Source organism: Channa argus, chromosome 1 (assembly GCF_033026475.1).
Source record: "Channa argus isolate prfri chromosome 1, Channa argus male v1.0, whole genome shotgun sequence".
In the NCBI taxonomy this organism is placed as follows: Eukaryota; Metazoa; Chordata; class Actinopteri; order Anabantiformes; family Channidae; genus Channa; species Channa argus.
In genome coordinates, this window is record NC_090197.1 from 27,361,732 (window position 1) to 27,388,557 (window position 26,826).

The window sequence follows — 26,826 nt, forward strand, 5'->3', positions numbered from 1 at the left end:
ATCAAAGCAAAAGTATTTTTTCGGATTTCTACTGCAGTAATTTGTGCTGCTGTAATATGGTAAACAAATAATTTATTGCAGTTTTCTTAAAGATTTTCTTAAAGATTTAACTGTTTCATGTAAATCCATTAAAATATAAAACAGTACTAAAAGTACGCTACATGTGATACAGTACAAGGGGCAGGTCACACATGCAGCTTCAGCTGTTCCTAATAAACTGATCATTCATACTGTTCTATGTGTGATGTGATCTGTTACCGTGATGACTCGCTTTGAGCAATCCATGTTGGTCTCCATGGAAACAGAGCCAGTAATATGACACGCTTTAATGTTTGGATCATTTGGTATCATTGCTGGGAGAGTAGAATGTGTGTGTCTGTGTGTGTGTGTGAGAGATGAAACAGTGTAAATCTCTTCAGTTTCAAAGTGATTTCAATCCTTTCTGTGATTCTGTAAAACCAAACATGTCAGATGGAAGCTTTTCTCACCTTTGTTTTCTCTCACCAGACTCCATTTAAAGAGTGCTGTACTTAAAGGGTGAGGATGAGTTGAAAATACAGCAGCTCTGAGGAATCAGTGGGCGACAGAGTGAGGACTCTTCACTTCGATCTGCCACTTTCACAGGAACTTTCTCTTGTCTGCACACTCACGAGTTCTCAGAATTTCTTGGTTTACAGTTTCTTCGAAGGGACAGTTCAACATTGTAAGACAAAAGGTCTCACTTTGTCATTTATTCGACTCCAAACCCTTTCATATCACCAGGTTCCTTTCTCTATTTTGTGTTAACGTGATGTTTGTTAATGTGTTTTCTAAAACTGAAAGTGATGATATCCTGCAGAAATCTCTGAAATCTCTGCTTATAATTACAATCTCCGACCTGTGGACCACCATCTGACATCTGTGAATATTCTGATCTCCATCTTCCTTTTCTACCAAACCAACTTGAGACATAAAAAAAAACTGTACTCTGTACTCTGACACTGATACTAATCAGTGATACTGATACTTGGTGTCAAAACTCTGAACTCTAATAATTGTGATTCTGGAGAAATAACAACAAAAGCTTTAGAGCAAAACTGAATACAGCAGTCATTGTCCTGCCATCCACAGCCTGGTTTATGTGGCATCTTCCTGCTTCTCTGAGATTTAAATTTGGTAATTTGGCTTTTATCTAAAACGATTTGCACAAGGCAGCATAAACTTAAGGTGAAGAAGAAAACATTACAGCAAATTACAGCTATGAGAAGTGTTTCCATTTCATTAAATAAGATTTCCTGAGATGAGAATATTGGGAGTGAGGCTGCTGAGCATGCAGAGTTTAGTATAGTCCTTTCAATAGTTCTGCTTGGGCTTTTTCTCAGAAGAAACACAATTTCACACTGTAAAAAGGCCTTCACTATTTTAAAATGTAAATTAACAATCTTCTATATTTTAAGTTAAACATGATTAAATATTTACAAGTTACAATTTCAATACAGGAAATTATATTTCTTAAACTTGCCAAGAGTTGAATTTACAAAACTCCATGAAAGCATTTAATTTTAATTTAAACACTTACTAGTTTACAACCATGTTTGAACTGAAGGTGTACTGAAGTCTACTTCAAATGCAGATTATTTTGCTGTGGCCTATTTTAATCCAAGTTTTAGCCAAGTTGAAGAAACACTGCCGAGTAAAGCTGCATGAGTTATGTTGTTTCTTTAATATGCAGTCAACAAAATATGAGCAATTGTGACCCACGCAGAATGAAGTCACAGTTTGATCTAGGTATCTGCTGGGTACTTATGTAAAATGTATTTCAAACATTTGGATTTTATAGCTTTCCCCATGGTAAGCGGTCTGAGATTGGATCCTGGCCAGGCCAGTAGGGGGTAGCAAAGGAACATTTGTTACTGTGTCACTGCCTTCACGCAGAAACAGCTAGCTACTTGTCATTCTGCTGAGAGCGACCTCTCTGACAACAAGTGTTTCTCTCGTAATTTCTCATGTTAAACAGGACATTTATCTCTAGCTGCTGGTGGCAATGGTGAGTATGTCTTAGCTCACCTGAACTGTTCAGTATTATTAGAATATGACGATGAAGGGATGCCAATACTACAAAGACTGGAACACATCATCAGTGTGTATCAATGTGTATCACCCACGTGGGGTAGCGCTTCAGACATTACTTAGCCACACTGGAGAGGGCCTAGTTGCTCCGAGAGACCTCCCACTTCTGTCCTGGAAAGAGTTCAGGGTACATGGGGGCCAGATAAGCGACACTGCATCTGAGATTAGTTACAACAGTTTATGTAAACAGATTGATCAGGGTCTTGGGGAGAAACATGCTGAGAGCGAGTCGATTAGAGTGGTCCCCGTGCAATCAAACCTGGCAACTTCAGGGATATGTTGACAGACAAAGATGATTTGAAAGTGACAGCACTCAAAGCTTCCTCCAATCAAACCTGGGTAAACAAACTGGCACAGAGCTCTTTCAAGACTTGCTGTGTTCCAAACAGCATGAACATGAGACACCTCAACAATTCTTGTACAGATTGACTGGACTACTGTTCACCACTAAACAGACTGATTCAGTGGTCAAATATGATGCATGCAGGTATGAAGATGTCCGACGAGAGCTCAAACCTCTTCTGGCTGACCCTACAGTGTCTGAAGAGGCTTTGCTGCGACAAGTTATAAGAAGTACAACAGAGGAAAGTGAAAGGAAGCGCAGACTTGGCCACAGTTCTACCCGCAAATTAACTTACAGCACCCATGCAGAACCTAAAGAAAAGATGAAAGGTGATTTAAAGGTTAATACAATCAGTAAATATGACACAATACAGAGACCGAGTATCCAGGTTGAGGCACTGACAAAGGCAGTGGAGTCACTGAAACACCTGGTGATGCAGACTCGGACACCTGAGCATCACTGTCCATCCACCACCTACTATACCCCTGATAAACCTAAACCAGAAAGAAAGACACGAAAACCCACTGGCTGCCCAGATGCAATGCACAGAGCAAACTAGATTGCAATCATTTCTTTGCGTGTGGAGAAGAAGGGCATCATGCTGGTGGTTGCGGAAAAAAGAACAGGCTGTCGGGAAACATGATCCGGTCAATGCAGAGGGAAAACCCCAGACCGGTCCTGAGTAAATGTCTTGGGCTATGTGGCTGAAGTATCTCATGAGAAGAACCACAAAGACCAATTATGCCTGTGGAGTCGCCATTCACAAACAAGCAGACAAGACTGGCCTCTGTGACAGAAGAACCCAAAGGAGCTCCTCACTAAAGCCAAGTGAGGCTGGGTATGCTCCCTCTACACAGACTGATAACACAGCGCAGCCATGTAAATTCACAGCCCCACTCATTGGTCGAAATCTCTGGTCAAGTCCAACATGGCTGGCTATGCTGTCACTTTTCTTCTCGACACAGGGGCCAATGTAAGCTTACTTGGCTGAACCTGGAAGAGCAAGAACTTGCCTGAGCAAGCTGTCCGACCCCTTGGCGAACTTATGGATGATGACCTGAATGTATCTGTAGTCACAGGGGATAGGGTAGCATACAGTGGATGGGTTGAGGTTGTGGTAAACCTGCAAGGCAATGATGATCCAGATTTATCTATCCGTGTCCCCTTCCTGTTGAGCTGGCTGAAACTAGAGAGACCACTAGTTGGTTTCAGTGTAATTCAGGAACTTATTAAGAGTAATCAGAGTTGACCTAAGCTCGTAACGATGTTGTCCAATCTCCTCACTGGTGCTATGAAAATAGACGGTGCTAGTACAGAAGCAATAGTAAGTTTCAGCCAAACCCCAAAAAAATCCCAAGCAAGAGCCTGCTCCAATAAACGTTGGCTTTAAAGAGATCACAATTCCTCCAGGTCATGAAACTCACATCAAGTGTAGGGTACCAGCAGAAATAGACCCCTCTGAAACACTCTTGTTGTTTGAGCCCAAGATTGACAGTGTAAAGCTGGAGTCCCTGAGAATTGCTGCAGTACTGTTGGAGATTCAGCGGTCAGGGAAGCGCTTTGTTAAGGTGCAGTTGTCCTATCACTCCAGGCACCGTGTAACTTTGCCTGGCTTAACAGTCTTAGGCTGTATGGAACCAGTTGAAAAGATCATATACACAGACGGGTCAAGCAATGATAATAGAATCCATGTAGACACTGTTGACTCAGTATCATCTGTGTGCAATGACCAGAGCCTGCCCACTCCAAATTTGTGGCACCCACCTGTGGATGGTAACTACCTAAAATATGAACAACAGAAGGCGGTAAAATAGACATTTGAGGAATCAGGGGCCTTTGCATGTGATGATGGTGACATAGGTGACATCCCCAGTCTTCAAATGACTATTAACCTCAAAGACAACACCGGTCCAACACACATATGCCTGAATACCTAAACCACTCTACAAAGAAGTTAAGCAGTATATTCAAGACATGCTTGCTAAAGGCTGGATAGTCAAGTCCAAGTCAACTTTCTCTGGACCTTTAGTCTGTGTCAGGAAACGCGATGGAACTCTCAGACTTTGTATTGATTATAGACTTTTGAACCAGAAAACAGTATCAGACTGCCACCCATTGCCCCATATTCAGGATCTTTTGAACAACCTGGGCAGCCACAGTTGGTTTAGTAATCTGGACCAAGATAAAGCTTACCACCAGGGCTATGTGGCTGAAGTATCTCATGAGAAGAACCACAAAGACCAATTATGCCTGTGGAGTCGCCATTCACAAACAAGCAGACAAGACTGGCCTCCGTGACAGAAGAACCCAGAGCACAGCTTGGACCCAGAGGAACAGAGGAACACACACTAGGCCAAGAACAGTTTAGTGAACAGGACTGTGAACAGAGCGAACAGGAAGGACAAATAGAACAGGAAGGGAATGATCAGGAACAGAGCTGAACATGACCATGAACAGATAATGCAACAGGGACTTAACCAAGCCTCTGTCACTAACAACTGCAAACACACAGCTTCTCAGGGTGAGCCAGTAAGAAGATCAGCTCGACCTAAAAAAACTTTGTGATTCCAAAATGTTTACATTTCTCATCTTTGGTTGCACTTCAGGTTATAAAATATTGGGAGACCTGTGGGGTAAAGTTGGCCAAGGTTTGTTAACTAAAAATCTCAGCTAAAGAGCTGGCAAAACTAGAAGAAACAAGGGACTCAACAAGAGAACAAGTTGCATACGAACCGGAAAACTGGAGCTAAATAATTTTTAAAACAGGTAAGAGTCAAGTATGTAAACTCAGCAAGAAACAGAATCAGGTGGATAACTACTTTACAGAAAACCAGAAGGAAAGGGAATAACTTCTAATAGACAAAGTGGTAGGTAGGAATGACATGAAGGCAACCAGAAAGTCTTGAAGTAGTAAAAGTAGAAAGTCCTGCAAGTAGTGAAAGTGAGGAAAGTTACACAAAAAGGGAAACATAAATGAGCTGTGGAGGCCATTTTGTAGACAAGACAAACCAGCGTGGAGGGAGATTGAAAGCAGTTTAAATAGTGAAAGAGAGACTGAACAAGCTCAACTCCAGGTGAGGTTCGATAGGGCTAAATGAAAGGACAGAAAACAAAACAAAGGAACTGCAGAGGGAAGAGGGTGAGTCAGTGTGTGGTTGTGTGTGAGTAGACTGAGTGCTGTGTGTATGTATGCACAACAACAGTTTGTAATAAAAGTAAAAATAGCCTGAAGCATGTGACTATTTATGATATAAAGAGACAATGTGAAGGACAAGAGACACTGACACAAATATACACAGCAGTTAGTGTCCACACAGCAACCAGATCAGCTGCTCAGGAGGATGTCGCACTCATGATGATCCTAGTGTAGATTGAATGACTGTGACCTCAACTCAGCTGGACTATTAAGGAGTCGTGGTTAATAAACAGTAAAGAGGCAAATGGCAAAATTACACAGTATTGCACGTTAGTTACAAAATTATGTGTAGAAATAATTCTGCCTAATGTAACTTATATATTTATAAAGGCCACGACTAATAAGCCCGGAGATCACTGCTGTAGTAGAGCTTCAGTCACCTATGTTTATGATGTTAGTAAAACTGCTGTTAGCCACTTGTGTGTGTTTGTGTTCCCTGACATTATAACTTTCCTTTTTAAAACACCAGGGGCTCTAATTTTGAAGCAGCGCCATGGAAAAATGTAATTTCTTCTCATTGACCATGCAGGATGCAGAGAGGAATAAGCGTGGTCAGAAGGTGCCACCCACATTTTACATATGGCACCTTCAGGTTTAATTGCTTTTGCTGTTTGCTATCATCTAAGCATGCAGCTAATGTCCAACATTAGTAATAAGTTAGTTAATGCCGCGGGTAACTCTGAGCCAATGATCATCTTTTTTATTCTGTGGTGGATGTGGAGGCTCAGATTACATGATCTCCCATCAATGTTGACATGTTTACAGAGTCACCAAAGCTTTTAACAGGAGTTTAACATAGGCCAAATTATGAGAACAAAAACCAGAAATAAAATAAAGAAATTAGGGGTCAATGAAGCACATAAAACTATTAAAAAAAGTCATTTATGCTGAGCCTCCTGAAAACAATAATCAAAAACAAAATGTAAAAAAAAGATAAAAACAGGATTTTTTTGTATTGTCAACAAACATGCCCCACCCAGTTTGATCTGTCTGACCTCCTCCAGCATGTCTACATGATAAAGGAGGAACTGTATGTTGACAATCCTCCAAGAGAAACAGGAAACGTCAAAATACAAGCTGCAGTTTAATGAAGAAATACAAAGAGATTAATAGTCTATTAGTTCATACAACACAGCTCCAAAGGAAAAGAGAAAGAGAAGAGAAATAATAAACAGTTTAAAGGGACAGTTTGCCAATTTGTGCTTTGGTTTACACTCTGCAGTAATAAAATCCAAAGAAGAAGAATCATCTTTATCATTAAGACAGTATATTTCACAGTCGAGCAGCTTGTCAGTCCTCACTTCCTCTTTCTACTGTTGCCATGGAAACCATGGCCAAATCGGTCCTGGGCCCTGAACATTTGAAGTCCTGAGTCTAAAGGGAAGGTTTACCCTCTGAGGAGTATGAATCAGGTCAGCAGAGATCAGGATGGTCATACGTGATGAAAGCACGTTGAACATGTTTCCTGTGTTCAAATGGAATTTTTTTCAAGGAAAAGTTAAACACAGTTAAAGGTTGAGGAATTCCTATTGAGACACTGAAAAACTGGGGCTGTTACCCAACAGAGGTTTTGAATTGAATGGTAGATGCTACAGCTGCAGTTACATGATTCATGCACTAAAGCTTCATTTCACATGTCTTTGCTTCACTGAGAGTTCCTCTGAAATAAGGAGACGGTTTGTGACATAATCAGTTTAGCTCTTTTTTTTTTCTATTGACACGAAATGCACAGAATTAGATCTCTCTCTATAACTATAGAGAGAGAAGATTTTCTGTAGATTATGTAACATTCATTGCTTTTATTGTTGGTGTAATTCCAAATATTTTGTCAATTAGCGCTTGTGAGGATTGATCTAAAGTAAAAATGTCCTGTTCAGCAATACTGAAAGAAGGTTCCCTTACAGTCAGTTTGGCTCAATACAAGCTGTCTAACTGTGGGTTGGAGCTTTAACTGACGACTCTTGTTTTAGATGCCAAAAATTCTATTCAGTAGAAACTGAACTTGAAACACTTCCAGTTTCTTCCAGTCCAGTTTTATCTCATCTCATCACCATCTCATCTCTCCATCTCATCACCATTGTAAATTTTTCATCACTTCTTACTGAAAGTGGGATCACCTGCATTAGAGCCTGTTTTATTCTCCCTGCAGGAGCTGTAAAATATATTTATACACATAGAACGTAAAAGTTGCTGCCCTGTAGAACACTTCTTCAGTCACATCAGGTGATTTGTCCAGTAGAAACAAACATGGCCATAAAAAACCCTGCTAAATCACTGCAGGTAAAACAAAACGACGCCAGACATTCAACATTAATCTTATATAAACTCTTCATGAATAAATCCCAAGGGAGCCATGAATAAACTGGTCACAGTATGCTTCTGCCAACATCACAGTACAACAGCATTAATGGTACAGAAGCATTAAATCTGTTTACAGCTGCTCAGCTCATGTAGAGTCTGAAACAGCTGTTGTTGTGAATCTGAGTCCCACAGAGCATCATCAGAGTCATGACTCAAGGTGGAACCAGCTCTTAAACTGCCTGTTGAGGGAAGTCCGGACTGTAGGTGGCTCACTAACGGACTTTGAAGTAGATTGTGTAAAACATTGTGTAAAACGCAGTTACACAATGGACACTCTATCTTTTCTGTTCCATTATTTTATTCCTTTTTCCTTTAGCTACTTTCTTTATGTAATCGATTATCTTTAAAGGAATTACATATGCTGCTGTGAAAGGATTGCTTCAAAGAAAAATCTATTTTACACAAATGTGCAATGACAAGAAGGAATTATCTCAAATTATCTTATCTAAGTGTGAGTCCAAAATCAGTGTTCTCCCCCTGGTTCAGTCCTCCCTCTTCCTGCTCTGATAATGCTTTACTTTGCTTGTTACTGTCTGTTACTGCACAGCCATCAGGCAGTAAATTACAATAAATAACAAGCTAATACACCAACTAATGAAGCAGAAATTGCTGCTCATCTCTGATTGGTCAGTAGGTTGAGGCTTTCTCCAAACAAACTGTTTTGTGCTCCCGGAAGCTTTCACTGCAACTCTCATACACAATGTGACTTTAAATTTTTGTTGTCAATGAACAGGACTCTGAGAATCTTCACAGATGTTTATTTGGATATCGATTTTGGACCTTTGAAATCCATCTGCTGTGAGTGGCTCTTAAGTATGAAATGCATGATCCAGGAGTATGTAATAAATAAGACGTAGAAACAAAGACGAAGCAAAAACAGAAATTAAAGTACAGTACTGTACAATAATGTAAAACTAAATTTGACTTTACTAAGATCTGTTCATTGTACACACAGGATGAGAGAAAACTGATCACATGGGGTCACTGATATTGTTTTATTTACACTCTGTGCTCCCTAAGAACAAACTGAAATATTTGGTCTAGCCGTGGTTTATCCACTATTTGCCTGAAATGGTATATTTCATGTAGTTTTACAAACAAATATGGAGAAATAATTTTAAACAACTACATAATTTTTTGGTTGGGTTTAAATTAATCTAATTGTTGTCCAAATATTTAGACCTTACACAACTCATTTTTTATTCTTCCCTGGTGGTATTAGAAAAACTTCTCACTCTGTAACAACCCAAACATTTACCAAAAACTCCTGGAGGTTCTTTCTAAGAAACTTCCCTGGAAATTACCGATAATCTAAGCATTAATGATTGTACATAGACCAAATAGAAATTTCTAAAAACTGAGACAAAACAGAAAAGGCTAAATTGTTGTGGGGCTCATGATCAAATTCTAAAAAACTGCTGTAATATTTAAAGAATTTCCTGCCTGAGTTACTTTTGAAGTGGTAACTCCAGGAACAGTGCTTCATTCAGAATAGTTTGTAGTTGATAAAGTCAGTTGGAGACTTTGTATCAGCTGATGAAGTTGGCAGAGTTGGGGTCAGTTGATGAAGTCCCCTGACAGGCTGCGGCTGCAGCGACTGGACCGCACCTTGAGCTCATGGTAGCACTGGACAAAGCTGTGATAGATAAAGGTGATGGGCAGTGCCAGCAGCACGATCCCGCTCACCACGCAGAGACCACCCAGCACACGGCCTGCCACCGTCACCGGGTACATGTCGCCGTATCCCACTGTTGTCATGGAGATGATGACCCACCAGCAGGCAGCTGGGATGCTGGCGTAATCTTGGTTTCCAGACTCCAGGTCCAGGCCATGTTCCAGCAGCTGGGCCAGTGCACTAAAAATTGCCATGGCAACACAGATGAAGACCAGCAGCATCACCATCTCGCGGTAGCAGCGCCGCAGCGTCAGGCCAAGTGTCTGCAGTCCCAAGAAGTGCCGGGCCAGCTTGATCACCCAGAATATCCGCATCATACGTAGGACACGGAGTGTGACTCCAGCTCGTTGTAGCTGGGAGTTCTCGCCTGTCAGGGTCGTCATAGTAACAGATATGTAGTACGGTGTGATGGCCAACAGATCAATGATGTTCAGAGGACGACGGACAAATTCACATTTATCACGAGACACCAGGAAACGGACGATACATTCAGCTGTGAACCAACCGATACACACTGCCTCGATGACCCTGCAGGACGACAACCAATTAGAGGGGAAGGGGGCACAGGAAGAGTTGATAGAGTTTTTTGTACATTGTAATTTTACCACATGTGGGATCAGTCAAAACTAGGGATTTCATTTAGACGCATGTAACCAGACTACACATTGCCCCTCCAAAAGTGATGGAACAGCAAGGATAAGTCATTTGTTTTGCTGTATGCCAAGGACATTTGACTTTAAGATCAAAAGATCAATAGGAGACAAAAATCTGAATTTCAGTTTAATTTAATGCTACACTTTTACACTCAAAAGAATAATAAATAAAAGAACATTGAAGATTATCTTTTTGTATCATGTCATGCACATTTTATCGCTTGCATTAGTATTAGAACACATGAACCACTGGTTTCTTAATTTAATATGGTTCTTCTCGTTTTACTGCAGCCTCCTTCAGTCATTTGTTTAGGGGGGTTGCTCCTATAGTCTGCTCTTCAGCAAGTTCAGTTGGGTTAAGGTCTGGTGATTGACTTGATCTGAAACCTCCCACTTTTTTCCATCTGACGAAGTCATTGTTTTGGTGCACTTGAAGCTTCTTCAAATTAGTTTTGATAGTTTTCTCTGTAACTTTGCAGATGACACATTTCTGTTTATCTCTGAGATATTCTGCTGTTGCCATCACAAGTTCTATCATCCATAAAGATCAGTGAGTCTGATCCAGAAGCAGTCATGCAGGCCAAACCATGACACCAACTCTACCTCCACTTTACAGATGACCCTGGATGGTTTGGATCAGAGCTGGCTCTTGGCATAGGCCATGTAGACAATTGCCTAGGGTGCCACCTGCTGAAGGGTGCACTGCTGTAAGCCCTAAAAAAAATTAAACAGATAAATGTAATGTTTTGCAGCCCCGACTGGCACCCTTTCCTCGTGCTTTGTCTTGAAAATAAAAAAAAAAGAACAAATATAGAAAAAATAAGCAAGAACAACCCCCCCCAGTTTCTCATTATTTTATTGACCTGGCCCTGAACCTGTCCTGCACTGTGCACTGTGGAAAAGAAGGATGGGATGAGTTGTCGATGCACAACTCAGGTAGCGGTTCCTACATCAGCAACTCTTATTGATATTGTGATCATGAAAAGAGCGTCCGAAGCATCTATCCATTTATATTTAAACCCGCACTGCAACTTTTTGTCACGTTTGATGAATTGATGGACCCAAGTGACACAACGACAGGAGGGATTCTGGTAATTAAAGGGGTTTATTTATAAGCAGAAGCTATCAGGAAAGATCAACTAAAATTCAATCCGGGAGGGAGGACAAAACTATAATCTCACCTAGGGCACCAAAATGGCTACAGCCGGCTCTGGTTTGGATCATGAACAGGTTCTTTATTCCTCTGCACTTTGGTCTTTCCATCACTTTGGTAGAGGTTCATCTTGATCTTATTGGTCCACAAAACTTTCTGTGATCCTCTCTGTACTTTTTGACTTTCTGGTTCCTCTTGCTCGGGAGGAGTTTCCATCTTGTGATACCTTCACCCTGATCGTTGGAAGTAATTGCTGATGTCACTTGATCTTTTTCACAGCTCTCACAGTATTTTTGTCATCTGCTGAACTGTTCTGTGATGTTGTTCAGTACACCAGTAGTTTCTTCCTTTTCCACATTCACAAGGAAGTACAGACAGGAGGTTTCTACTTTGGGTTTTCCTTTTTAACCAGTACACTATTCACAGATGAACCCAACACCAAAACCAACAGTAATTTTAGAATTCTTACAGGACACAAGTGGGTAACTAGAAACACCTGCCGGTCACATGTTCCAATACTTTTGGAAAAGATAAAAAGTGGATGATTTACATCAAAAATATATGAATTAGTCATGCTGTTCCAGTAGTTTAGAAGGGGACTGTAAACAAATGTAATACATTAAGTATTTACATACTAATGGATGTATTGATTTTAGATAAAGACAAACAGATCCTCCTTCACTTTTTTACAGATATTATTTTTGTTAACTTGAAAGGGGTGGGGGTCTCTCCTCTCAGAGGGGGCTCAACTTCTCTCTTTCTTAAAGAGGAACTTTGATCATGATCAAAACAAACAAACAAACAATCAAGACATCACTACTATACAGGGTGGGTCATGTCCTACCTGTGCTGGTCCAGGTTATCAGAGGACTTCCAGTCAGGTAAGGTGCTGGCACACAGCATCACCATGGAAATAACCACAAACACCACAGACACAGAAGCAAGGATCTGTGCTGCCAACGATGACGTGGGCTCCTCAAACGTCCTCCTCATTCTCTCCAGCCAGCAGCTCTGGGGTTCCTCAGGGCCCCGCACATCCTCCTCAGGGAAGAAATGGACAAAACAGTCGGACAAGCGGTCGTCGAGGCGTCGCTGGCAGCAGAGCTGCAGATCAGAACTCTCCAGGCCCCAGTACAGCATCTCATTGTAAAAGGAGAGCTCGCACATGTGTGGCAAGAAGCGCAGCTTCCCATGCTGAACGTACAGCATGATGAAGCTGAAGGCCTCAGAGTGGCGATCGAAGAAAAACTCGTTCCTGTCACGGTCGTAGTCGTCGCAGAGCTCCAGCAGCTCGCTCTCTGATACACAGCGATACAACCGGCTAAGTCTGCTAAGAGGGAGATGCTTCATCAGCTCTGCTGAGAAGCAAAACCTGCGACCACCGACATTCAGGGTGCAAAGACTGCTTCCTAACTTCATCCTGTTTTTTTTAAACACAAACTGCTTCTCCTTAGCTGTGATCAAACTTGTTCACAGCAGCTTATCAATTGTTGATTCAACTTCATCCTTTGTTAAGAAGATCCCCGGCTTCTGCTTCCAAACTGCCTCTTTCTTGTGTGTGTTAGAAACCAATCCACCACATTGGAATTTTGTTTAGTTGTTTTGGTTCTTCAATCCTCAGCTTGTCTTCGTTCAAAAAACAGCTGCAGTGTCTGTTAAAATGCTGAAGTTGGTTCTGGTCATCTGTTAATGAGGCCACATGCAAACCCTAACCTCCACCTGTTTTTTTTTTTTTTATGTTTCCAAATGCCACTGTCTTGTAAAAATCTAAACTCAGCTTTAAGAATAAAAACACAGGCTGCTACTTTCAAACACTATCTTCCACCTCAAACAGAAGCTGTTCTGTCCAGTTTTTTTCAAAAAACATTCACTTTGTTGCCTGAATGAAATAAACAAATGGGTCAGTGACCATCAAAAAGAAGCAGATTTATTTTAGGTTTAACAATCACTGATTTGATGTCAAACTTCAAAATCTCCCAGAATCAAACATCAAGCCGAAAATAATTAATTTAAAGCCATTCACTCTGAGCTGCAGCAGGTATAGACCAATGGACTGACTCAGGATCAGCTGTGATTCATCATCCACAGTCACTCTGTTAGAAACTCACCAGGATTCCGCACTGAGTCACCGAACGTGAAAAAATGTCCTCATGGTAAAACCAGCAGCAGAAATTTGGTTTTAACATCAGAATCCGATCGTGTGTATGGATTCTGTTTTACTTTGGTTTGTTTCTTTTCAGTGTTGAATCTGACACTGAACAGGAGCACCTCCTCCACCACCTCCTCCTCCTCCACTCACTGTCTGAGGAGGAGGATCATAGTTGATGACTCAAACCATCGGTCTGAGCTGTAGAGCACTGTTCCTATTCTCAGTTTCCAAAGACACTTCATCCTCCTTTTTTCTCCTCTTGTCCTAGATTTCTTTGTATTAAATTTCAGCTAATATTCATCATCAGACCTGAATAATGAGTTAGATTTGATTAATTTATTAAAACCTGCAAATGAGTCTGTAGAAACCACTCCCTCTGCTGGAGAGTTTAGGATACTGCACATAATTTTTTTCTATTATTCTGATCAATTCACAAGCTCATTTTGTGAAGAATTTACAAATTAGTTAAAACATGTTTATACTGTAAATAGTAAATTCTGTTGGCACATGGGCCCATTTAACAGTTGAAACAGGATTGATGAAGGATTAGAGCTGCTCAACAGTTTGTGGGAGAAGCCTGTAAAGGTGTGGAGCGAGAGACTCATTCTGCTTTATTCTGCTCATTCTAAGTATTTACAAGGCCATGCAACAAGGCCATGCAACTGTCCTTGAACAAGACAGTGAACCCCTACTTAGTTGGTCCGGGTGAGTGTTGGCCAGCTGCATAGTAGCTCCCCCACCGGTGTATAAGTGTGTGTGATTGTGAGTGTGAATGGGTGAATAAGAAGCAGTGTAAAGTGCCTTGAGTGCCAATAGGTAGAAAAGCCCTATATAAGTGCAGACCATTTACCTTGCTACTCAAAATGTCCCATTTAGACTTGAAAGGTATGTTACACCTATGCTATCTAATGCACTCTTTTCATGATAAATACACCTGTTAGTCCAATACTGTGGATCTAAATCTGCGACTAAATCCTTTAAAATTACAATGCAGTACTAAAAATCATTTACAGATTATTTATAAAGCCTCTGTCCATACGAGGACAGTGTTGGTCTTCACTGTACTTCTTTGTTTTATTAACAAATAACGTTGTCACACAATCCCTGTGTGACACAAAGAAAATTAGTTTGTTCCAGTATTAAGGGGAAACTACAGATTACTAGGACTGTAGCAGTAGTAGAAGAAGAAAAAGAAAAAGAATAGTATTCTGCAGTCTGGTTGCAGATGTGATTGTGGTCTATCGACCACTAGACCAGCTCCCTGAAGACAACAACTCCCCTCATCATCTTGGGAGATTGACCATCAACCTGAACAAATCTCAGGCTGCTGACGTCTTTGCACTATTGAACATTGCTATGCTTATGACACCCAGCTATATCCATAGGCGCTGAAAGTGGGAACAAATGTTGCACTGTTCCTGGAAAATGGGCGTCTGCCAGCCCAGGGACAGGAACAGGAACAGACAGGGCGTTGACCTGGCCGGGCCCCTCAAACCCGCTCTTCAAGAGGAACAGAGATGACAGCAATGATCAGGCCGGGAACAGGAAGAGAAAAAGGTGTCGGTCGAGCCAGGAACAGGGACAGGTGGAGCGTCATTCGAGCCCAGAGAGGGGTGTCTCTGTCACGTCTAAAGATGGCTAGCATCTACAATAATTTAGTCACGTCAGGCAAGTTAAACAACTAGGGTCAGGAATTGGCAATTCGTTCCATCTGTATGGTTTGGCCATGCGTATGTCCAGGTTGCTTGCCAGCTCCCAGGAGTCAGTGAGGTTGGAGAATAGTTGTACAATCACAGAGCACTTTTTACGCAGGTCAGAGTCTGAACCCTGTTCATGAGGCAAGGGGAGGACCGAGGAAAGGAGATGGCAAGAGGAGGTTTCAAACTACGTACAATACTTGATACTGTTGTCCAGTGTCCTCAGGCAGTAAATCAGAAGAGGTGATCTCCATACTACAAAGAGCCATAGTTCTGTTGAGCCCAGTATTCCCTAAACTCTCAGCAGGAATGACTTCATTACTATCTTTGTGAATGAATGAATTGTTGCTATTAGAGAATAAATTCACCAGATCCTCGACTCAAATATTACAGATAGATCTAAAGTTCCTATAGAATCACTTTCCCTCTCACCGTTTACATTTTGGTTTATTCTCATACATAAACCCTGAAGGTTTTAATTGACATGATCATATTAAGCCATGCCTGTGAAGTTGCTGTAATAAAACTGCTACTTAAAAACCCTGTCCTGTTCTAGGCATTTTAGCAAATTACAGACCAATATCCAATCTCCCTTTTATTTCTAAAATCTTTGTAAAAGTAGTTGCAAAGCAATTATGTAACCACCTGTAAAGTAATAATTTGTTTGCAGACTTTCAGTCAGGATTTGTTTGAGTTCATCATAGTACAGAAACAGCACTGGTAAGTTGATCTTTTCTTGCTGTTGTTACTTTGCAACATGAACTTTATGCTGAACACAGATGTCAAACTTGGGTTCACTGCATTAACCAAGCAAGGACACAGCTGGTACAGAGCAATGAACAGAATTCAATTAACTAAATGCTTGAATTCCGTAAAGCTTTGATAATATCTTATGATTAAAGATGTGTTTGAGTAATGTCAGTGCAATTGAAGCCAGAATTTCTGCCACACCTTCAACTGCCTAGGTCCATGGATGAGGGAGGGTAAACTGAAAAGGACAAAACTCCACCAACATATTCAGTGCACTGACAAATACTGCTTTCTTGTTCCCAGTCTGGTTTTATTTAAACTTCTTTGTTCCCTGCTGTACATAAATCCGGCCTTCTATCAGGCGGGTTAGACAATGACCTTGCTGCTCTATGGTGAGTACAAGGGCTTAACTGCAGCTTTGTCTTGGTTTGAGTTCTTTTGCAGGATCAGAAACTTTTATAAAACGGTGAAATTGTTTTTTAAAGTACCCCCTGGGCTCTCCTTGCGTCACTGCTGGTGTCCTCATCTTCAGCTGACATCAACAGAGTTAATCTGTTTCTCTGAGCTGATTATCTGCTCATCTGCTTATAGTCACCTGCACACTGTAAGAAATACTGGAAGAAACAGTGGAAACAGTCAAAATACTCCAATACACAGTTCAAACAACAACATACCTTAAACACTATAAATGTATTAAAGCAGTGCAAAAACAAAGGTCTGGAAACTCTATAAAATACTGCAAACTGTGTGAACTACATGACATAAAATATCACTGTAACCAGTTCCAAGCTGCTGCAGCTGGTTCAGAATCACTTGTTTTTCTCGCCCTCAGGCTCCTCACTACATCTGGATTAAAAATGTCTTCCATCGGCTGTGACATGAATTAGGTTTGAACAAATCTGACCGACACTCAACTAAAAAAAAAAAAGTTTTTTCATTAATCTGAATATACACATACCTGTGTACACACCTGAATACACCCATTCATTGTGCACATTATATACTAGTGTGTACCTGTTTGTACCTGTGTGCTGTTTCTAAGATGTCTAAAAGAAGAGTCAGACAGTCTGGAGTCAGTCATAATCTCTTTATATCAAACAGCAGAGCGACTACGAGCCAACCCACAACAATTTTGTGAAACACAATTCTCCATGTTACAAACATACAAATATTACAACCTGAATCTGAAAACTGAGTTTCTCTTTAAACTGGCCTGTAATCACTATAGAGCTGATCTTTACACCCCCCCCCCCCCCCCAAAAAAAAAAAAACACACACACTCTCTGATGCTCTTGAATAATGAATGTAGTCAGAAGAAACTGGTCATCAAAGTGTGTGTATGTTTGGCAGCAGCTTTACAGTAAAATGTTCCTGTGTCAGTCTGAACCATCAGCACTTAGAAAACGAGAAGACGCGACACGATGTTCAAACCCTGAGCTCGGTCTGCCAGGCTAAGTCCTGCCCCAACAATGTTGTTGGCATCTTTATCAAAGCACCATATAAGAACTGTACCATATAAGAAAAATGTGAAAATTAAGAATTCAAATTAGAACTCTGAGCTGAACACATAAAAAGTTCACATCAAAGATAAAATTAATTTATCTTTGATAATTCGTAGATTGTAACTCTGTATATACCTGTGCATTTACCCTTCTATATCCATCTATTTGCCTTTGTAAATATTTGGAGTGGTGCAACAACAGATGAAACTCCTGGCCAGCAGTGGCGATGAGTGCTTCCTGGTTTTTCTGATGTTCAGCCATTAGTTTCTTGCCCAGTAAACAGTGTCAGAGGCAGATAGGAACAGTAAAAAGAAGAGCCTGGTTGACACTAGACAGAGACATAAATAGCTAAATTTAAACACAAAAATAGCCAATAACAATAAATTCACTGATGTTTGTTTTAACACAAACATGTTTGGCAAGAATACATTTAAAGCTGTGTATTGTGTTTCAGTGCACTCTTAAACAGTCTCTGTCATGCTGGTGTGTGATGAACTTCTACCAGCTGCTCAGAACAGTGCCATGTATCAGTGATGGTATGGTGACAGACTGACTGCCATCTGACAGGAAGCATTAAGGAGGAGGGGGGGAATTTCTTATTTGACTATAGTCTGAATCCCAACCTTGATGTTTTATTTACACCAGCAGGTTTTTGCTCCTGCCTTTTGATAATAAACTCTATTGAGCATATTTACAGAATGGAAAATAACAGATTAAATAACTTGTTCACTTTGAGCATTTTAACACTTGTACGATGGCGTATGTACAAAACATGGACAAGACCTGTCCTTTCTCTCTCCCAGAGTTCTGGGGGAGAGAGGGGATGTGGTGTAAGGGAGGGGGGACCTCAGTCCTTTGTGATGGTTGAGGGTCTCAGGTGGCAGCCTCCTGTGCGTCTCCGCCCTCCTCCACCTGGTTCTTCTTGCCCAGTGTCTTCAGTTTGGCGAGCATCTCAGCGAACGTCTCCTTCACGCCTTTATCAAGCAGCCAACCCTCGCTCTCACACTCCGGGTTTTCTGGGTCGGCCATCGTCTCCAGAGCCGTGCTAAGGTACTTCAGGCCCGCCATGTCCACTGACTGCCACACAACCACAAAAATTTTTATTTTAATTTTATTTACTATATCAAATCACATCATTATGGTGTCGTTAAACCCATTCAGGTTTCAGACCAGAAAAACAGAACAGAGAGATGATGCAACTTAACAACAAAGATTTTATATGAAAGTGCTCCTAAGTTTGACTTCCTCATTGTTGTATATGTTTATCTTATATCCTAAATAGTATCCATGTAGGAAGAGCTGCACATCATCAGCATATTAAAGTACTGAAGTGGTTCTCTGAGACCAGCATCAATCCAAAGTGTCAGTTATTGGAATGCATAATGTAGTTTTAAAATCATCAGGTCAAACTTGTTGTTTTGACCCAGATACTGATTCTCCTCTGTCTCTAAGGGACTGTCCTTTATCCTGATCTGCCCAGAACGAAGCTGTTGCTGCTGCAGAGAGATTAACCCCAAGAATAGTTCCTGATCCTTGGTGAGCCTGACCACCGCTCAGCAGCTTAACATGCCACGGATCCATGCTCAAGTCCACAGTCAAGCATCAGCTGATGTTAAAACATCTCAATGTGTTGGGTTTTTAACACAGTTAATAGTTGTGGCCATACGTGTGTTTCTATCCTTTGAACTGCTTTTATGTATTTTAATGTGCTTTATTTTGATGGTTGGATCTATTCTCCATAATGCAAGTCCCTTCAACCTAAAACAGCATCCTCTGTGGAGACATTAAAAATGACCTTGACATTCAAATATTGCTTCTGCTTTTGCCAAACCTCAGACACCAGGTCAGGTTCTACACTTTAAATCAAAGAAACAATTCATTTTTATATTTTTATATCTTCTTTTATGTCTTCTTTTTTTTATTTCCTTCAGAGCAGTGTAAGTACTAATTGATCACATTGTTAACCTGGTGCATTTAGGATGTCCAGTAATTTTCTGCAGGTCTGCTGATGGGATTACCTGCTTTAAATTCTCAAGCTCAAGACCTGAACTTTTCCTATTGAGGTCGGAATCCTTAGTTAAAAACAGGGGGAAACTAGATTTACCTAAGTTTTCATAAATGTTATCACGATAAACATGTATTTAAACTTTTTGGTTCAAGGTCTATATAACACTTTGTTCCCGTTCTTTTCTGTAAACCCTAATTCTTTTAATGGCCCCAAGCCCATCATCAAACTCTGGCAGGAAAATCTGAAATAATGTAAAAAAATGTGTCCACAGGGAATTTGTAGAAGAACCCAGGTTTCTTTGGATTCATGTCTCCTATGCAGTAAGAAGTCAGGCTAGGGAACCCTGGAGGTTCCTTAAGCATTTCCAGGCTGGCTGCTGTCTGTGTCTCCACTTTTTTCTCAGAGACAAAGAAGTGGATCAATTTACAGTTTTAACCACCACCCAGGCTGGATGCTGACTGGCTGAAGCGGGATGTGTGTGTTGGGGGGTAAGGAGGATTTTACCTCTATGATGAGGGTGAGCATGAAAAGTGCTCCAATGCTGTTCATCATGCTGCTGTAGTAGGAGAAGAGTGCCTCACGGCAGCCCCGGGTCCAGATGTTGAGTTCCTCCGTGCGATGGTCGTAGTCGTAGTGAGCAGAGTTGTTGGTCAGGTGGTGCTGGATGCAAGGGCGGGGAGAGCCAGGGTTACAGCAGCTGAATGGGACACTGTCCATTAGGTACTTCCCCTCCACATTACTGAGGACACGACTAAGGAGAGACAGATGTGATGTTTTCAGAACTCTAGAGGGACGTCAGAGGTCAGATATACTCTAACTAACATGAACTGATTACTGGGCTCTTGTGCAGGGGCCGGACACACCCAGAGCCAATTTGATTCGAACAAAGCTTGTGTTTGAGTTCACTGTTAAAATGTGGAAAGTCAAATTACTACACAGACACAAAGTCTGTGTAGATAGTTCATTATTGGTTACTTTTAACAGAATATATAGTATATGGTTCTATCGTGGGAAACCCCCAAAGCCTTGGTCAGTACAGAATTTAGTTATAACTAATTAAATTCCAGCTGGTTAGTGTGTTAATGCTGAAGTCTACTGCTGCAGTAATCCCTCAACTAGCACTGCGACTAACACAGAAAAAGATGACTTGGTACAGATGACTTTTGTCTGTCTTGAGAGTGGATCTAGGAACAGCATGGACATTTAAATAATGAAGAGGAGATGGGGGAGATGATTTCAAGACATCTGACTCTTGCCACATGAACAAAAAGCTCTTTGGGGTTTGATATAAAACTGTATTAATGAGAAAAGTTGTTGTTTGCGGGGGGTCCTCTAAGGGGATGGGCCGTGAAAGTAACTGACAGAGAGATTGTGATATCTCTTTAATTTATTAACACAGAAAGATCATGTGGAAACATGCAACATGGCTGCAACACACTTTAGAACTTCTGCCAGAGTCTGTTTTTTGAGTCTGATCATACGTGACTTCACAGCTTCTGTAAGTAAAAATATTTTATCTCAGGTGTGTTTTCACTTTTTTTCTGGTGGAGAATTAACCGCTGCCTTAGTCATCTTCTTTAACCTTGTCATGTTAGCGTGTAATCTGCACCAAGGTGGAAATCAGATCCTAGCAGATTATGGACTTAGAGAGTAGAAGCCGGTAACTTTTACCTCCTTAATTCCCTCAGTTATCCTCCACTGACCCTTTTACTAAACTCACTCTTTGAGGGGTTAAAGAGGGAGTCACATCCAAAACACTGCTGAGGAAATGTTTGAATTAGATTTTTCTCAAATTAAGAGCTGATCCATTCTGTTCCACGTGAACTCTGGGTAATGAGACTCACTAGAAAGAAAAGAACTAAAAAAGTTTAACATGCTGATTAGAGTTAAATGGTAAATGTTCTGCACTTATATAGCGCTTTTCTACCTATTGGCACTCAAAGCGCTTTACACTGCTTCTTATTCACCCATTCGCACTCACACACACCCATACACCGATGGGGGAGCTGTAATGCAGCTGGCCAACGCTCACCGGGAGCAACTAAGTTGGGGTTTAGTGTCTTGCTCAAGGACACTTCAACACGAAACCGGAGGAGGCAGAGATCGAACCAACAACTGCGAGATTGGTTGACAACCTTCCTGCGCCACAGTCGCCCCAGTACAGAGTAATGTAAGGATCACATAAACAGACTGATGGTTTGATACTGTAACCTGAGACCAAAGCAGAAAAGCTAAGACCATGAGTCAGACTGCAGAGGATGTTGAGAGACTGATAACTGACTGATTGACTGATTCCTGCTAAACTAACCAATGAATGGACTTTGTGTGTACTTACTCTTTAACCTCATCATTGCTCATGTCCAGGTAGCGGTTACTGATCCACTGCACCTCAAACCAGTCTCTGAAGTTGTTGTTGCCGCAGCACCGAAACTCAATCTGTGTCATGTCCAGTGTCCTCTTCATGAAGCAGCGTCCCGGCGTGTCCGTGTCTTTGTAGAACTTGATGCTGTTCTTCAGGCCCTCAGACAGTGTCAGGTAAACAGCGAACTGCATGAGGAAGCAGAGCAGTGCTGTCAGCAGCAGCAGTATGTTGAAGCCACAGCACAGCAGCAGATACGGCTTTAGCATCGGCTTCCACTTGGCGAACTTCATTGGGTCCAGAGAGTCATGGCACACCTTTCCCCCAAAGGCGTTGGCCCCGCAGGCCAGCATGCCCATCAGGATCAAGAGGTTGGGCACCAAATGACTCTCATTATTGTCCATTAACTCGCTTCTCTTCCGCAGCTCAATCTTGAAAAAGATGCCGACGCTGAAGATAAGTATCCCCACAATGACCGAGAGCCAGTACAGCATCCACAGACCCTGAGCCAGCTTCACCCGCTTCTGCAGGGTGAACTTCACTGACATGAATGGCATTTTAATGTTTCAGTCAACAAACTCTTCGAGTATCAATGACAAAATAGTTCCTTTGGTAAGTGTTGGGAGAATCTGTTTGAGTTTCAGAGGTTCAACCCGTCAAAGACCAAAGCAACTGAAAGTGACAAGACCATGACTCCTGGCTCCAGACCCATTATGCCGAGCTGCTGGTCAGTGCAATCCATGCTGCTGGGGGGTCTGCCATCAAATTACAACCAAATGATCACATAAAGGGTGAGGTGGTCTCAGCAGTCGGCTCCTCACAGAGTCTGTTGAGGTGTGAATGTAAGTGAGCTGCGACACATCATCCTAAACCCTGGACCAGATCTGATCCCATTAGCAGCAGATCAGCTGCTGCCTCTAATCTGCCCTCTTACTGATAATTGGTTTGATGTTAAGCAGCAGCTTCTTCCTCTCAACTCAAGCAGCATTTCTCTTCTGCTATAGAAACTCGGCTGTCCCACCTTACTGCAGGTGTGTCTCAGGGACAGGAAGTAAAGCTGATGACCTGACATGCTGCTGTCTGTCCTATCACCAGAGACAGGAACTTCTGTGAGACTGAAAGAGAAACAGTAGACATTAGTTCCAAGGGTTTGGAATCTATATCCATGGTGAGTTCACGGATAAAAGAAGTCCCACACATGCTGGTGTTCTCAAGATCTTAACAAACTGACCCATAAAATAAAACAATTACTCACTATATACATGTAAATGTCTACAATGACAAATGTTTTCACACCGATTATCAAGACAAGACCCCACACACCAGAAGCAACCTCAACCTGTATCAGATCTGCTCCCTCCTGGACTTGTTTGTAAACGCCACATACTTCACCTACAGAGACTTCTACAGACAGAAACATGGCTGTGCCATGGGTTCCCCACTGTCACAGACTGTTGCCTACCTGTACATGGAGGAAGTGGAGAAGAAAGCACTCGACTCCTCGCTGGGGATGGCACCAACCCCTTAGTGCAGATATGTAGAGAACACCTGGGTAAAGATCAAGGTCCAGGAGGTTCAGGCTTTCACAGGCCACATACATGCAATGGACATTAACACAAATTCACCAGGGAATACACCAATTACAACAGACTGGCCAGACATGGAAGTTGTGGCAACCTAGAAATAGAAATCTACAGGAAGCTTGCACACACTGACCAGTATCTGCGGTTTTACTCCCAACACACACTGAGTCATCAGGAACCTGTACCTCAATGCAGAAAACATTCCCACTTCCACTGAAGCCAAAAAGAGGGACAGCAATAATCTGAGGACAGCTTTAAAGGACTGTGGTTATCCTAAGTGTGCCTTAAACAAGATGAAATAATTACATTTTCTGTTTTTATAAAACATAAAATTGAGGGTTAACAAAAATATCTAATCTCTAGATTTCAAAAAAAAAAATTTAATAACTAAATTGGGGCAACTGTGGCACAGCTGGTAGAAAGTGAGAAAATGAGGAGGCAGAAATATTACACTTCTATAGTGAAGTATAAGTACTGATCACAGGTCAGAATAAAACCAGAGAATGAGACAAGGAGAAGAGAAAAATAACAAATTAAATCTCTATCTGACTCATATACTTATCTCAGACCAAACTCATATTTGTCTCTGAATGCGCTCGTTGCAAGTACCATATGTCCTCAGAATACATTAATCCAATGTGGTCAATGCAACACAGTTTCAACACACAGTTCAAACTATTGTGTTAACTGTTCATCTGTCCAGTTCCTTTCCCTACCTGTTTCAATCATTAATGTGTTGTGATTGAAAGAGTTTTCCACCAGGTGTCCTCATTCTCAACCCCATTGTGCTGTCACTAATTCCTATATCCAGCCATGCATTGCGTTCAGATCATTTTTTCATTAAACTTTTTGGTCAAACTTTGTCTTCATCATACAACCATGTCACTATCACATCTAGTGAAACAAACTGTGCAGAGTGTGTCCCTGTCTGGTTTCTTTACCTACCTCATTTGTCCTGATTAGTTTCACCTGCTCCCCCGTCTTTTTAAACCTGGGTTTCCCCTCAGTCCTTTGCCAGTTTGTTGCTCTGCATGCTCCTGGATCTCCCCTGTTTGTGCTCTTGGTTGCTGCTCTGTCTGATCCCTGTTTTTGGACAGTCTGTTCCTCTTTTCTTACATTGTTGCCTTAGTTTATCCTCACCTATCAGTTTATATCTTGCACCCTAAATTGGTTCATTTCCCCCTGCCTCACATTTAGTTTGATTATTATCTATCCTTGTCTGTCAGCTTCTGTATAGATTTCTTTTCATTAGTCCTTGTTAATGTATCCTTTTACCTGTGTGTTATTGTTAGTTACGGTTCTGTTAGGTCCCTGGGTGTACACTACGTTTTGTCCTGTCTAGTCTGTATCTTGTCTAAGTATGTGTGCACTCCTTTGGGTTAGTTGCTATTTTTTCTGGCAGTCCCCTTGTATGTATATAGTCTATTTCCCTGCTCCCTGGCACAGTCCCAATCTAAGTTGTCCTCCTTTTTGGGTATTTCAGTTTACGTTTGGATTTATTTTGTTTTGTTACTTTGTTCACTTATCCTGCCTGTAAGATCCTTGTCCTCCTTGTAGAGTGATTTTTAGTTGTGTTCACCCTCCTCTATTCCTTATAATAAGTCCCCTTTACTTTGAACTTCCTCTTGCCATCTCCTTACTTGGGTCCTTGTCACTATATTACACATCCCGTGACAAATGATGCATTTTCCCTCATGAATACACAAAAACATTCTCATTCATATACATTTTGTAGAATTCCCTTTGCCAGTTATTCACTTTGAAATGTTCTTAAGAAAGTGTCTACAAGCTTTTCATACTAGAGTTTGCCATTTACGAAAAGAGGCCTCTCGGGGACAATTTTTTCTTGACTGTTTGCTTTGAATTCAGCAGACTTTTATCCAAAGTGACGTTAAACGTTAAAGTGAAGTCCTATCAGAAAAGTGTTTACATTTCATCAGGTGCAAGAAAGCTTTTTTTTTCTTGAAAAGTTAACCATCTCCTCAGTCTCATTTTATGCCCTCTGAAATAAGTTCTTTAAATTTTATAAAGAGATTTTATTGCATTCATGTATTCTCAATTTTGACCCGTCTCCCCGCACCTGCTGTGAGAAACCACCACCATACTTCACTGTAAGTATTGTGTTAACTAGATGATGAGCAGTGCCTGGTGTTTATCACACTTAGAGCACTGCTAACAAAAATTAAGTGTAGGTCATCAGACTACATTCCTTCTGCTCTCAGAGTCGTATAATTTTAATTACAGGCTGTGGCTTCTCTCTAACTACTCTACCTCAAAGATCTCATTAATAGTGTTACTGAGGTGTTTTTCCTGTAGCCAGGCACTCCCAAATCTCTGCAGAGAGACTTTAAGAAGAGTCCTAGTGGTTCCAAATGTGGCTCCCCAATCAACCTAAGCAAGGTTTTTACTATGCTGTCTCTGCCCGGTGAGGGAAGAGATCATCCACCTCTCACACAAATGATCACACTGTACCAAATCTGTCTTTCTGGCTGATATTCAGATCCAAATTGTCAAAACTCAGGAAACCAGTTTCATTACAATGAAACAGAGAACAGTTGTAATTCAAAGTGTACTCATGCTACTGACATTTACACCAACATGTGCCAACTCCACAACTGTAGTCAAGACGAGCATTGAGGTGCTGTCTTATTATTACAAAGAGAACATGTGAGCTGGGCTTGCAGCCCCAGCGAACCACAAAATCTCCAACAGATGAAACCCCCATTCCTCCCCCCAAAAATAGCCCCTTCCTAACTGGTAATCTGTGTTTTACAGACTAAAATGTCGTATCTCCCAAATATAATTAAAAGTAAGAGCTTGTTCCATTCAAATAAAAGAAATGTGGTATATATCTCCTTAGCTCAAATTATCACTTTTATGCATGTTTCTGATCGTTTAATGAGTGTTTGGATAATTTACTCTTAGATCATTCATTTATGAAGCCGAACGAGCACTGATTTTGTCTGGCTGAGTTAAGCAGTAACTTTGACTTTATCTGAGCTGTCTGCTCCATCTCTACTGCAAACAGGGACACTTGGCAGAGCTCCATCCTTTCTCAAACTCACAGAGAAGAAGCTGCTCCACGAGTTAATTTTCTTATTCACTAATGGTGTCTTATTCACAGTGGTGTCTTGAAGAATTTCTATCCGGTGATTTCAGAAAACAAAGATTTTTATTTTCATGCTAATTAACCTTTAAACCTAAATCGACGTATTTTTGGAATTGATTATGCATATGCTTCACCCCACCCCTATATATGTGTTTCATTCAGTGATTTACTTAAGCCAA

The 26,826-nt window shown here is 41.2% G+C and overlaps 2 protein-coding genes across 2 annotated transcripts; both read right to left on the reverse strand.

Moving 5' to 3' along the window:
- Nucleotides 1-8,751: 8,751 nt before the first annotated feature.
- Nucleotides 8,752-13,770, reverse strand: LOC137130509 (potassium voltage-gated channel subfamily G member 3-like). The gene is made up of 2 exons (XM_067510771.1): nt 12,335-13,770; nt 8,752-10,212 (listed from the first exon to the last, which is right to left on the reverse strand). Exons 1-2 carry the CDS (start codon nt 12,907-12,909, stop codon nt 9,567-9,569), a joined length of 1,221 nt encoding a protein of 406 aa, XP_067366872.1. The 5' UTR covers nt 12,910-13,770; the 3' UTR covers nt 8,752-9,566.
- A 3,630-nt stretch (nt 13,771-17,400) lies between these two features.
- prph2b (peripherin 2b (retinal degeneration, slow)) lies at nt 17,401-22,544 on the reverse strand. Its single transcript, XM_067481986.1, has 3 exons — nt 21,932-22,544; nt 20,101-20,347; nt 17,401-18,665 (listed from the first exon to the last, which is right to left on the reverse strand). The coding sequence occupies exons 1-3, from the start codon at nt 22,510-22,512 to the stop codon at nt 18,462-18,464; spliced, it is 1,032 nt and encodes a 343-aa protein (XP_067338087.1). The 5' UTR covers nt 22,513-22,544; the 3' UTR covers nt 17,401-18,461.
- Between the last annotated feature and the right edge of the window lie 4,282 nt (nt 22,545-26,826).